The sequence below is a fragment of the Phodopus roborovskii genome, unplaced genomic scaffold, assembly GCF_943737965.1.
Source record: "Phodopus roborovskii unplaced genomic scaffold, PHOROB, whole genome shotgun sequence".
Classification (NCBI taxonomy): domain Eukaryota; kingdom Metazoa; phylum Chordata; class Mammalia; order Rodentia; family Cricetidae; genus Phodopus; species Phodopus roborovskii.
Genome location: NW_026126480.1, coordinates 49792032 through 49804559, shown reverse-complemented (window position 1 = coordinate 49804559; position 12528 = coordinate 49792032). Strand labels below are relative to the sequence as shown.

Sequence of the window (12528 nt, the reverse complement as noted above, 5' to 3'; positions counted from 1 at the left end):
CTCTGTTTATTCCCAGCTCTCTGCTCTTGTATAACCTCCAGGGGAGGCTGGGCACCCCAGGAATCTTCCCAGGTTGCCTAGTTGGGAGCCTACTGCCCTCCCCAGAACCTCAGGCTGTATTCAGATCAGGGATGTATAGACACCACAGTGAGCATCTTCCTTGGTGTAGGCAGCCAAAGTTCCCAGAGTGGTGGAGGGTACCGGGGTGGTGGGTGCCCTCACCAGCCAGCCCCCTACCCTATCCTCTGGCTCAGACCCAGGGACAAACAGCCCAGCCCATTGTTTTTCTGGTTGGGCTTAGTCACTGTGACTCACTGGAGAACGCTGGAGGCTAGTGGCTGGGCTGGGAGGAAGTTGCCATGGGCCAGTTCTGGGCCAGTAGGCTTACATCTGGTGGCTTCTCAGATCACTCACACTCATAGTTGCGGACAAGCAGTACTGCTAGACCCATGAGCCAGATGAGAAAACCAAGGCTGGCCAACAGTACTGTGCCAGGTCACAGAGCCAGAGTCTGGCAGACTCTAGACCATAGTTGGGTCTATTGACCGCCAACAACTGCCTACTGTGTTCCCCTGTACACAGCTGGCCCCCAGTTGTCCTCCATCTCCCCGTACTGGGGGAATGGACTCACACGAGTTATGGTGGCCTCCAGGTAGACCAGGAAGTCAGGTTGCAGGAAACCTCAGGACTACTGAGGACAGAGGAGGGAGTTGGAGTCTCATGAATGGATCACAGGTGGGAAGGAGGTATGCCTTAAGATGACCACACAGATACAGTGTCACATGGATCCACAGCTCTAATCTGCAGCAACCAAAAAGCTGACTATCCACCTTTTCTGCTACACTCACTACAGGATGAGATCCAGCTGTTCCAAACATAGCAGTTACAGCATCTCCCTCCCCCAGCATCTACCAGGAGAAGATGGAGCCAGGGTGCATAGCAGAGAAAGCAGAGTTCACTGCTCTCTCCAACAGCGCAGAGACAGCAAACAGCACATTCTGAAGTAATAAGGATGGGGCTGGGGTGAGCCTCCCTCCAGTGAGCCCATGCTGAGGAGATCACCCAGCGGAACCAGCTTGTGCTGCGCCTGCACCGCAACTCATCACACTACCTCCTTGCCCCTGTTCCTATTCTAGCTAGACAGCCAGGAAAGACACATGACCAGGGCAATTTGGGTTCAAAAGAAGGAAGAATGTTTCCAGGCGGGGTGGGGGGGAGGTTGCCTTAATTGGGTGTGTGTGGGGGAGTTCCTATGAAGAAATGTAGAATGATTTAAGGCTTTGAAGCCATGACATGTTTGAACAAGTGGACAGAACATTTGATAATGACATTACTATCTGTTATTTGTCCACCTACCCACCCATTTATCCATATATACATACACGGATGTGTATACTTACTCATACACCTACTCACCCATATACTCATTCTCACTCACCTACCTACCCATCCATCTGTCCATCCATTCATCCACCCATGTTGTCTTTATGGTGCTTGTATTTTTATTGTATCACTTATCAACCCATCAAGTCTTCATCATGCTTATCCATTTCCCTATACAAATACAACATATCCTACAATTCAGTCATTTCAAATAATTGTTCATACATGTATGCCCATGCCTATTCATCTTTCATTACATAATTTCTCTACTGAAAAAAGAATTTATCAATTGACCATCCATCCATGCATTCATCCATTTGTTCATCTATTCACTTATCTACTTACTTAAACATCTTTATAAAATTCTAAAGTTTATTGTTATTAAGGGAGGCTACATGTACCACACTGATCATGTAGAGGTCAGAAGAAAGCTTTGGAGAGTTGGTTCCCTCCTTCCTTCTTTACATGGGTTCTGGGAATCAAACTCAGATTGCCAAGCTTGCATGGCAATCATCATTACTTTATCAGCACACCTAGAAGTGTTCAGCAAGCCATCCATCCACAATAACCTTCCATTACACACTAATTAATACTATCTACATGTTCACTCTTCAATTTGTATGTTCATTTTCCCTACCAGGACAATTTCTTCGATCTGTGCTTTGATCTCCAAATATTCTTCTGCTCTTATTTTCACTCATTTGGACAGATTTTTACATTTTCTTTATACCTTTTCCATATTTGTTCATAAATCTGTCTTTCCAGACATCTTCTCACCTAGAAAGCTTCCCATCCAGCTACACACATCTGTTTGTATGATGCTGTATGCATGGTCATTCAAGCAAGTCAATACATTATGTATGGGAAATCAGCCTCCAGCCCAATCATCATCCTTCCATTCACATATACACTTAATTAGCCACACATTTGTTCATCAATCTGTATGTTTATTCAAGAAACATGACTTGAATTCCAATAATTTTTAATGTGCTGGGAATTCAGCACCACTCTCCAATGTTCATGATGTTGACATTTTAGTCAAATAAGTAAATATGTATCAACATGTTACAAATGATGGCTAATGCTGCTGAAAGTATGGGCCAGAGTAAGGAAATACGGAGCATGAGGGGCTGAGATGTTTTGTATGATAGTTAACAAAGAAGAAGCTTAGTGGAAGGGATAAACATTTCCTGCTTTAAGAAGGAGGAATGGAGAGAGAGAGGGGAGGAGAGGGAGAAAGAGAGGGAGAGAGAGAGAGAGAGAGAGGAAAAAAGGAGAGAGACTGACTGATTTTCTCACAGTGGGAGAAAGTATTCCAGAAAGATAGTACAAAATTTATGATGAAGAGGTGTCTTTTCACACGTCTGTGTCTACAATAGTTCATCCCATACCAACTTTTTCATTTCATTGATTTGTCATCTGTTTATCTTGCCACCATACAGCTATTATTTTATCTATATATCCATTATTTATTAGCAGTCATATATCTGTCTCCTTTGATATTTTATCTATCCTGTCATTTATCTATATCACAACCATCTTCTCACTCATCCGTCTATTCTTTCATCCCATGTGCCATCCTCCAATACGTCCATTTATTTATCCCATGCATGCATTCATCCATCTGTACATCTACCCATCCATCCACCAATCCATTCCCTCATGCACCTATTTATCCAATCACCATCCATCCATGTATCAAACCATCCATCTACCCACCCACTCACTCATCTATTTATACCCATCCATCCATTCATCCAATCACCCACTCATGCATTCACTTACTCATAACTCTACCCATCCACCAACCACTCATCACACCCACCCACCCCACATCTATCCAATCACCTACCCACTCATCCATATATCCACCCATCCACCCATATATCCATCTACCCACTAACCTACCCACCCACCCACCCTACCCATCCATCCATCTATCCACCCACCCATCTATCCATCCAGTTATCTCTCTGACTACTCATCAGTATATTCACCTACCCATTCACCCACCTACTCCCTATTCATCTACCTACTCATATATCCACCCATCAAGACATCTACCTCTCATCCATCCATCCGTCCATCCATCCATCCATCCGTCCATCTATCCATCCACCCATTACTTTCTAAGTATTCATATCATACTTATTCATTCATCCACTCACTCATGTACCCATCCAACCACCCATCTTTCCACCGATATATTCACCAACATTCAGTCATCCACTCATCCATTCCTCCATCCATCCATCCATTTATTCATCCATCTATCCACCCACCTATCCATCCATCTGTCCAGTCAGGCACCCATGAACCTATCTATCCACCTATATATCTACCTATTCACCAACCACCCACCTACCTATATATTCATCCATTCATCCACTTCCTATCCATCCATCTACCCATTCATCCACCAATCCACCCACCTACCTATATAGCCACCCACCCACCCATTCATCAATCAGCCCATCTATCCCATCCATCCATCCATTTATGTATTCATTCACCTGTGCATTTACTGATCTGTCCATGATCTATCCACACACCCATCTATCCACCCAACATTCATATGTTCATCCATCTATCCACCTAGCTCTTCTCATACTTCCTTCTTCACCCACCTTTCCTTTGTATATTTTTCCACCATTGACTTCTCCTCTTATTTTCTTATTTCCTCTCTTTTGTGACTAAGGCATGACCCAAAAGCTCATGGATCAAGAATAAAGTCCCAGGAGTTCAGGTCCCTCCCATAATAGACCATAAACAGAACTTGGGAAGCACAGATTTTCTCTCTGTCTTGGATTTTTCCAGATAAGATTTTTTTTTTTTTTTTCTGTATAGGTTTGGCTGTCTTGGAACTCATTCTGTAGACGAGGTTGGCCTTGAACTCACAGAGATCCACCTGCCTCTGTTTCCTAAGTGCTAGGATTAAAGGTGTGCACCACCCACCTTGGCTCAGATATGTTCTTTTGTCCATACATCTTTATAACTCCTAGCAAACATGCTCACAGACCAGTGTACTACATGGGGAAAGATACATTAAGCAGTGGGGATCTACTGGTAGAGGAGCCCAGAATGGTGGCATTTAATAGTGGCGTGGCTCTGATTTACATAGTGGGAAGCCTCCAAATGCTTCCTGCACTTATCAGCTCCATGTGTTCCCCTTTCCAAGCAAGGTCTGGTGGGCCAGAGCTAAAGGCAGAGCCAGGGAGCTGGGTGTGGTAATGAAGCCAAGTGTGGTTAGAGTTGGGACTAGGAGAAAGGGCAACAGAGTCTTTCCAGATTTCTCTGGCATAAACTAGCTAGATCCATCAGTCTTGAGTTCTACTGCTCTTTAGAGGAGAGGTTCCTAGGAGAGAAGGGAAGGTAGAGGAGAAGATGAGAAGGGGGAAAGGAAGAGGGAAATAAAAGGAGGAGAATGGAGATGAGGGGAAGGAGAGGAAGAAGAGAGGAAAAGAGGAAAGAAGTGGAAGAGAAGAAGAGAGAGGAGGAGGGGAAAGAGGAGAAGAAGTGGGGGAAAGGGAGAGGAGCAGAGGGGAAAGAGGAGAGGAGAGGAGAGGAGGGGAGAGGAGAGGAGGGGAGAGGAGGGGAGAGAAGAGGAGGGGAGGAGAGGAGAGGAGGGGAAAGAGGAGAGGAGAGGAGGGGAGAGGAGAGGAGGGGAGAGGAGAGGAGGGGAAAGAGGAGAGGAGAGGAGGGGAGGGGAGAGGAGGGGAGAGGGGTGAGGAGGGGAGAGGAGGGGAGAGGGGAGAGGAGGGGAGAGGAGGGGAGAGGAGAGGAGGGGAGAGGAGAGGAGGGGAGAGGAGAGGAGGGGAGGGGAGAGGAGAGGAGAGGAGAGGAGAGAAGGGGAGAGGAGAGAAGGGGAGAGGAGAGGAGGGGAGAGGAGAGAAGGGGAGAGGAGGGGAGGGGAGAGGAGAGGAGGGGAGAGGAGAAGAGGGGAGAGGAGAGGAGGGGAGAGGAGGGGAGGGGAGGGGAGAGGAGGGAAGGGGAGAGGAGGGGGGGAGGGGAGAGGGGAGAGGAGGGGACAGGGGAGAGGAGGGGAGAGGAGGGGAGAGGAGAGAGGAGGGGAGGGGAGAGGAGGGGAGGGGAGAGGAGGGGAGAGAAGGGGAGAGGAGAGGAGGGGAGAGGAGAGGAGGGAGAGGAGAGGAGGGGAGAGGAGAAGAGGGGAGAGGAGAGGAGGGGAGGGGAGGGGAGAGGAGAGGAGGGGAGGGGAGGAGAGAGGAGAGGAGGGGAGAGGGGAGAGGAGGGGACAGGGGAGAGGAGGGGAGAGGGGAGAGGAGGGGAGAGGAGGGGAGAGGGGAGAGGAGGGGAGAGGAGAGGAGGGGAGAGGAGAGGAGGGGAGAGGAGAGGAGGGGAGGGGAGGGGAGAGGAGGGGAGAGGAGAGGAGGGGAGGGGAGGGGAGAGGAGGGGAGAGGAGGGGAGGGGAGAGGAGAAGAGGGGAGAGGAGGGGAGGGTAGAGGAGGGGAGGGGAGAGGAGGGGAGGGGAGAGGAGGGGAGGGGAGAGGAGAGAGGCCATATTGACTTTCCTTAGAAGCTAACCACATACAGTAGGCTGCCTTTAGGAAAGGGTGTACCTTGGGGTAGGAAGTGGATCTCCTCCCTGCATATAGAAGGGTGTGAACCTGGGGTCCCATCTGCTAAGGATGGGACCCCATCCTCATATACTCATTCAGGTGGAAGCTGGTAAAATCAAGGCTCTGGAAGGAGAGTTGGATGTAGGGCCCATCTCACCCATGGAAGACAAGATCTCCTGAACATTCTAGACAGCCTTCCCACAGCACCTGGTCACATTGGGCTGGGGTTTGTGCTGACCCCATCTACACTGCCTATCTTGTTCTGCCTTTGAGGACCCCTGATGTGAGGAGGGGGCTCAGAGGGGACAGAGGCATCTTGATTTTGCAGATAACTTCACCCATCGATTGCCTGCTAATCGATGGAGGCAGACAGTCTTTTTTTCCTGCCAACTTGCAACTTCCCGACTTGGAGGTGGTCAGCAAATGGGGCCTGGTAAGACTAACCAGGGGCTTTCCTGAACCACCGGCTGCCCACTCTCGAACTCCTATACTCTAAACCCACAGTCCCTCCCCTCTCTGCTAACTCCTTGGTGCTAGGTAAAAGTAGCTGGCTAGTGAAAACCTAACTCTGCGAAGTGGGCTAGGCTGTCACCAGGCAGCCCCTTTATCCAAATCTGTCCTCTGCAGATATCAAAGGACTGCCATCCAAACAGAGGCCCTGATGCCTCCAGGTCAATAGGAACCTACCTTGTGACCTGATACAACAAGACTGGAACTTCCTGGAGCCAGAAGAACTCCAAACAGCTCTGCAGTCTAGTGCTACTTGAGCATATGCAGAGACCTATGGCTACACTGCCTAGACTGTGTACCTACCACCCAACCTGGACTATTTCCATAGAGTACCTCTCACCCTGATCTGGTCTATGTCCCACAAAGACCACTAGTTCCTTGTCAACCTCCTTTACAGACAGTGGGTGCACTCTGGGAATTCTCACCAGAGTACCCTAAGAAGCAGCTTGGCACAGCCTAACCCAGGTCCCAGCTCCTCACCCTAAGCCCACAGGGGATGTGTCTACTCACAGTAGATCATCTCTAAAAGGACCACTCTTGGGAGGATGGTGTACAAGATCTTTGCATGGAGCCTTAAAGAACTTGACAAAGACACTTGGGCCATGAATACTAGGCCTGAGCAGCTGCATTCTGATTGTGCAGACAAGGAAACTGAGGCTCAAGATGGTGACCCTTAACCCTCATCCCCTTACCTCCAAGTGGCATCTTAATCCCTATCCCAATAGGCCAAGTTCCCAGGGTTCTGGAAAGGCCTGGTCCACCTCCCATGGGTCTCATTCTGTAGCAGCCCCTACTTCCTCATGTCTTACCAATCCCTGTCATAACCTTCTTAGAGAAACTGAGGCTGAGGCAACCAACCATTAGAACAGTAGTAATGTCACTTTGCCAGAGATGGATGGAAGGTGGGAGAAAGCTGGGGCTCCATCAGGAGGAAAACCATTGTCTGGGTAAAGCTTAGCCTCCTCTTTGACTTGAGGAATCCCTGACTTGGCCTGGCCTAGCTCAGCTCTGCCATCTTTGGAGAGAGTTCCAGGACTCAGCTCCTAAGCGTCCCACTCTCAGTGAGCACCCTGGAAGGGCAAGGTTGGAGGGGGTCCCTTCATTGGACTCCTGCCTCTCAGGTGAAGGCTCTCAATATTGCTCAAGGCCCTCTGACTATAGCTGGGAGGGTCAGAGGGTCAGGTGTTCCAGGAAGCAAGCCTGCCTGGGTGAACCTCAGATTGTCCTATTGGTCTGCAGGTGTGGGATTAGGTCAGATAAGTTTCCAGGGTAGATGGGGACCCAGAGCAGGACCCTTAGCAAAGCAGCATCATTTGGTGAGGAAATCAAGGTGCAGATATCCCAGGGGCCAAATGAGCCCTGCAACTGAGTAAACAGGTGGCCAGGCAGAGAAGGCCAGGCCTGTGCAGAGTGTGCCCTCAGTGAAGGAGGCATGGCTCCATGCAGAGTTGGGGTCCCAGGACATGGATAGTGATTGACTCTGGGACTCTTCAAGGCATTCTGGGCCTCTATCCGTGAGCTGCACAACTTCTCTGTAGCTCCCGAGGCATTGCACATGGAGGTATGGGGGGGGGTTGAGGTTTGATCTTGGGTCAAAACATTCCCTTAATGTCATCTTGCAGTCCCAGCAGAGCCATTTGCAGCCCTGTGGAGATGGCACACCCTGCTCCCAAAGGATAGGAACAGGTTAATGACCCTATGTTGGGTAGGCAGGTAGGCAGAGAGCATCCTGGCAGAGGAAGAGCAACAGTCCTGTATCAACGGTGTGGAGACACTGCAGTGAGTGGTACACAGGAGCATCCAGCCATCTGAGGGCTCTGTGAGAGGGGCTTGGCCTTGGCCTGCCTTGGGCCTGGCATGCATGTGTCCTGCTATGCTCACCCTTGTCTACCAGGGAAGGTGTACAGGAAGCGCCTGGCCTCTGCCTGGTGTGCCTGGTCCGTTGTGGGCAGCATTGGGTGGGGATGCCCCTGATCCGCTCCAGCTAAAACTGACCCTGCTCTTCTGGCCTTCTGGGGCTTCCTGGGTGGGGACTTCTTAGGTCAAATATCCCCCTCTGAGCATCAGGGACTTCTTAACCACTTTGAACAAGAGAATCCTCTGGTCCCTGAGTCACCCAGTGAAAGGACAGCTCACCTCACCCTGGGTCTCGGTTTCATTCTGAAAGGTCAGCAGTGTACTCTGTTCTCTTTCTTCCACCATTTTGGGGAGGACATATTTAGGGGACTCCCAGGCCTGTTGAGGTCTTAGGACCATGGGACAGGAGTTCCTGACAGATGGGCACAGGTGCAGTACAGCCCAGCTACATTCCTACAGCAAGATGCCCAGGGATCGGCTATGCCTGCCAGAGCTGTGGGCACCCTTGACTGTGTTGCTTAGACCTTGGCATTTGAGACAGCTGAGAGAGGGGGCCGAGGAAGGGCCTAGGAGGAGGGTGGGGCTGGCTTGGCTGCTTGCACCTGCCCTTCTATGGGCACAAGGTGGCAGGGGCACTGACGTGAGGACATTTCTGAACAGGGTCACAGCTGTTGCCTGGTCACCCTGTTCCACACACCCCACAGCTTGTGTCCTCACCCAGCCTGTGCAGAGTGTCCTTAGGGCTCTTCTTGGGCCTTGATAATACATGTTCCTCCTCCCAGGAGACAGCTCTCATAGAGCCTTTCGGGTAACAATTTGGCCCTGGAACCCCCAGGTTGGCACATGGATGCTGACCCAGGCCAGGCCAGTCTCTGCTTAGCCTCAGACTCCTTTCCTGGCCAGAGGGTTCCCTGAACAGTTCGCAAACCAGGGTCCAAATGGAAAGCAGTAGTGGGGAGCCTGAGGTTGGCCCTCTGCCCCCAACAGTTAGGTCTCTTTCCCATTATCTGATAGGACTTTACCTGCCCAAGACCTGGAGCCTGGTTCCATTTTACAAGGCAGCCTGGGGACTGCAAGACTCTGCAACAGCTGCTGAGGTGCACCCTTCCTCCTTGAGCCTGTGGCTGAACCTGAAGGGCCACACCTTCTCTGACAGCCTGACAGCTCTGGCAGCCATTCTAGGGCTCCAGAGGTCTTACCTCCTTCTTCCCCTTTCTCTTACATACCTGGACCACAACCCCCACATTCTGATCCCAGGCGGCCTCTAGTCCCTGACTAGAATGTCCCCTTCTGCCCCTTGAAGGCCCAGCCTGTCCCCAAGACCTGACACTCTCTTCTGAGACCTGTTCCTGGGATTGGGCAGAACCTGGCTTAGTCTCCAAGCCTGCCCACTGACAGCATACCTTCTCATGAACCCCAGTTTATGGCCCAACCCAGGGAAGAAACTCAGCAGTTCTTTAAATCATGGATTCCCTTGAGCAGCTGGGAGCCTACAGGCCTCTGCTTAGCTCTGTCTGTGGCAGAGTAGTGGCCCCCTTACCTCCTCTGACATTTCCTTCCCATACCCACTGTATCCATCAGCGGTGCCTGGTCCACAAGATGCCATTGGCCTTCCCTATCCCCATATAGCTTTGGGAACCCCTGAGACCTGGCCACCTCTGGCCATCTTAAGGCAGGCCAGACACTTTACACAAGCCTACAGGTAAAGGGTCAGCAACTTGGCCAGGATTTACAGTCCCAGTTTCTCCCAGCGCAGCTGTTGCTGTCTCCCACTGGTCAGACCACATTCAGGCATGCCCAGTCCCTTCCACATCAAGCATCCACCCACTTTGTCCTGGCTATGGACCCTAGCCAGGAAGATCTATTCCTTGCCCAGTTAGGCCAAGCTGTAGAGGTAGGTGAGGAGACACACATCTCTATGTTAGGAGGAGGTTTCTGAAGGACCTCTAAGTCCCCAATGGGTAGCCATTATCCAGGCCTCTGTCCCCGCAGGGCTTGGCACAAAGCAAGATGCCTGCTGTGGTGCTCACCCTTTGCTGTCTTCTTCATGCAGCTCTTCCTGCTCCTCGCAGCTGGGATCGCTGGCAGCCTCCGCCATGGGCCTGATGTCTCTGGTGTGGGTGCACTCTTTGTGGCTCCTGTTCCTTCTCTGTAGATGGGCCTTGGCCTAGAGCCCCCACCCCAGCAGGTTTCACTTCCTCCTTCCGGCAGCAGGTTGAGGTTTGGAACCTATTGGGACTTGGGCTGGGGTGTTGTTTTTGACTATGTTGCTGCAAGAGAAGAAGAAAAACCTAAACCCAAACCACTCATCAGGAAGTGTTGAGCAAGCTGCAGCCGCCTGGGGTGACAGGAAGGGGCTGAGGGCAGAGGTGAGTGAGGATGCTCCTCACAGTTCTAGCTAGGATACCATGTGTTTCTGGGGATCCTACCAGCAGTCTTGGCAGAAGGCAGTTCTCCCAGTGTCCAGAATCTAGGGGCCCATCAGTGTCTGTTAACTGCTTTCAACGGCTTTGCCTGGAAATCCTCTATGCTTCCATGTGTGCTCACAGAACATGGTAGAACCATTCTTGATACTTCAAGGCCTTGGGCTCTCTTAACTAGTCTTTGCTCTCCAGCCATGTCCAGGATCCTGTACATGGTGCTCCCATAGTCTGTAGGTCTAGAGCTTGTCTCAATCTGTCCCCATTCCTAGCTGCAGGACACCTATGTCTCCTCGCCTCCTCTGTTGACTCAGTTCTCTTTAATCCTGTCTCTGTGCTCTGAGCATTTGGAACCAATCTCAGAGTTTGTTGATGTTCTCAGCTAAGATGGAGTGGGTCATGGATTCTCCTGAGAGGCAAGACAGTAGCAGGACCAGGGGATGGACTAAGACTTTTGGGAGAAACCCAAAAGGACTCTGGGTCATCAAGGAATGTTGGAGAGAATAAGAACCAGATTCCAAAGCTCCAGGACTTGGTCTGAGATGTCACTGAGCCAAATTGGGGCAGCCACAGTGGACTCCCTCCCTAAGGTCTGCTGGCCCAAAAGATAGCAAGAAAGAAGCCAGTGCCATTTTGGCCAGTGCTGGTCAGTGAGTAGCCTCAAGAATCCAACTATGAGGTCTTTCAGGGGAAGTGGGGTAGAAGGGCAGGAGAGAGCATGGGGGTGTTGGGAAACTCAGTGGAACCCCTAGAGTGACATCCAGAAGCAGAACAGTGCTTGCAAGCCTGCCTGAAGGCAATGAGCCCTTTCTCACCCATGTGGCTCAAGGATGGGCAAAGACTCACTCTAGCTCAATCTTGAGGAGGAGACACAAAGAAGTCCCAAGTGAGCAATGTCCAGTAGGCTAAGCCAGACCCCTGCCTGCTTCCTCTTTAGCCTCCTGTCCCTTTTTGCACTTTGCTTCCTAGGGACCTTCCCAAGTGCTCTATTGGTGAGTGGCTGGGAGCTCATGTGACAGGTGACAGAGCTACAGCAGTTTTGTCCTGTCACCTCTTAAGAGGTTCCCACAGGTCCATATGTCTGCCACAGGGCTCCTCCATCCAGGCATCTTTTCGGTGGATTCTAACCACTACTCTGTATGACCTTCTTCTAGCCTGCTGGTCCTTAGGGCCAGGGGATGGGTAGGTGGAGGTCATTAGTTGTAGGCTGGGCTGACTTCCTAATTTTCAGGGCCTCTGATCTAGCAGCTAACATCTTCCAGAGGAAATTCAGACCCTACCAGCATAGATCCTTCAGGCCTGCAAAGCCAGCTTCTATTTGAGGGGAAGTCCCAGACTGGCTCTTCTAAAGCTGAAGTTTGTAAAGTCTGTCCCAAGAGTAGCAGTGTGGAGGGCAGGAACTCCTGAAAGAGGATGGGTCTTATACCCAAGTCATATCACCAGAGTGATTTTGATGTAAAAGTGAATTCTGGGCTGGCAAGATGGCTTAATGGGCAAAGGTACTCTTGAGACCAAACCTGATGATAACCTGAGTTCAGTCCCTGGGAACCACATTGTAAAAGGAGAGAACCAGTTCCTACAGGTTGGTCTCTAATCTCCACATACATGCCCTGGTACACACACACACACACACACACACACACACACACACACACACACACACACACACACACCTTTTCTATGGATTCCAGCCACTACTCTATATGACCTTCCTCTGGCCTGATGGTTCTCAGGGCTGGGAGATGGGCAGATAGAGGCCATTGTTTGCCTATAGGCTGAGC

General features: G+C 50.8%; 1 protein-coding gene across 2 annotated transcripts in view; it reads right to left on the bottom strand.

The window, feature by feature from the left end:
• The window catches only part of Lsp1 (lymphocyte specific protein 1), a 33931-nt gene extending 23366 nt beyond the window's left edge, over positions 1-10565 (bottom strand). The window contains exon 1 of one of the 2 annotated variants that reach the window (XM_051193420.1): positions 10358-10565. In XM_051193420.1, the coding sequence (XP_051049377.1) occupies positions 10358-10425 (68 nt within the window). In that variant the 5' untranslated portion in view covers positions 10426-10565. The remainder of the gene's footprint in view (positions 1-10357) is intronic. The other variant, XM_051193418.1, reaches the window with a different exon arrangement.
• Positions 10566-12528: the final 1963 nt, after the last annotated feature.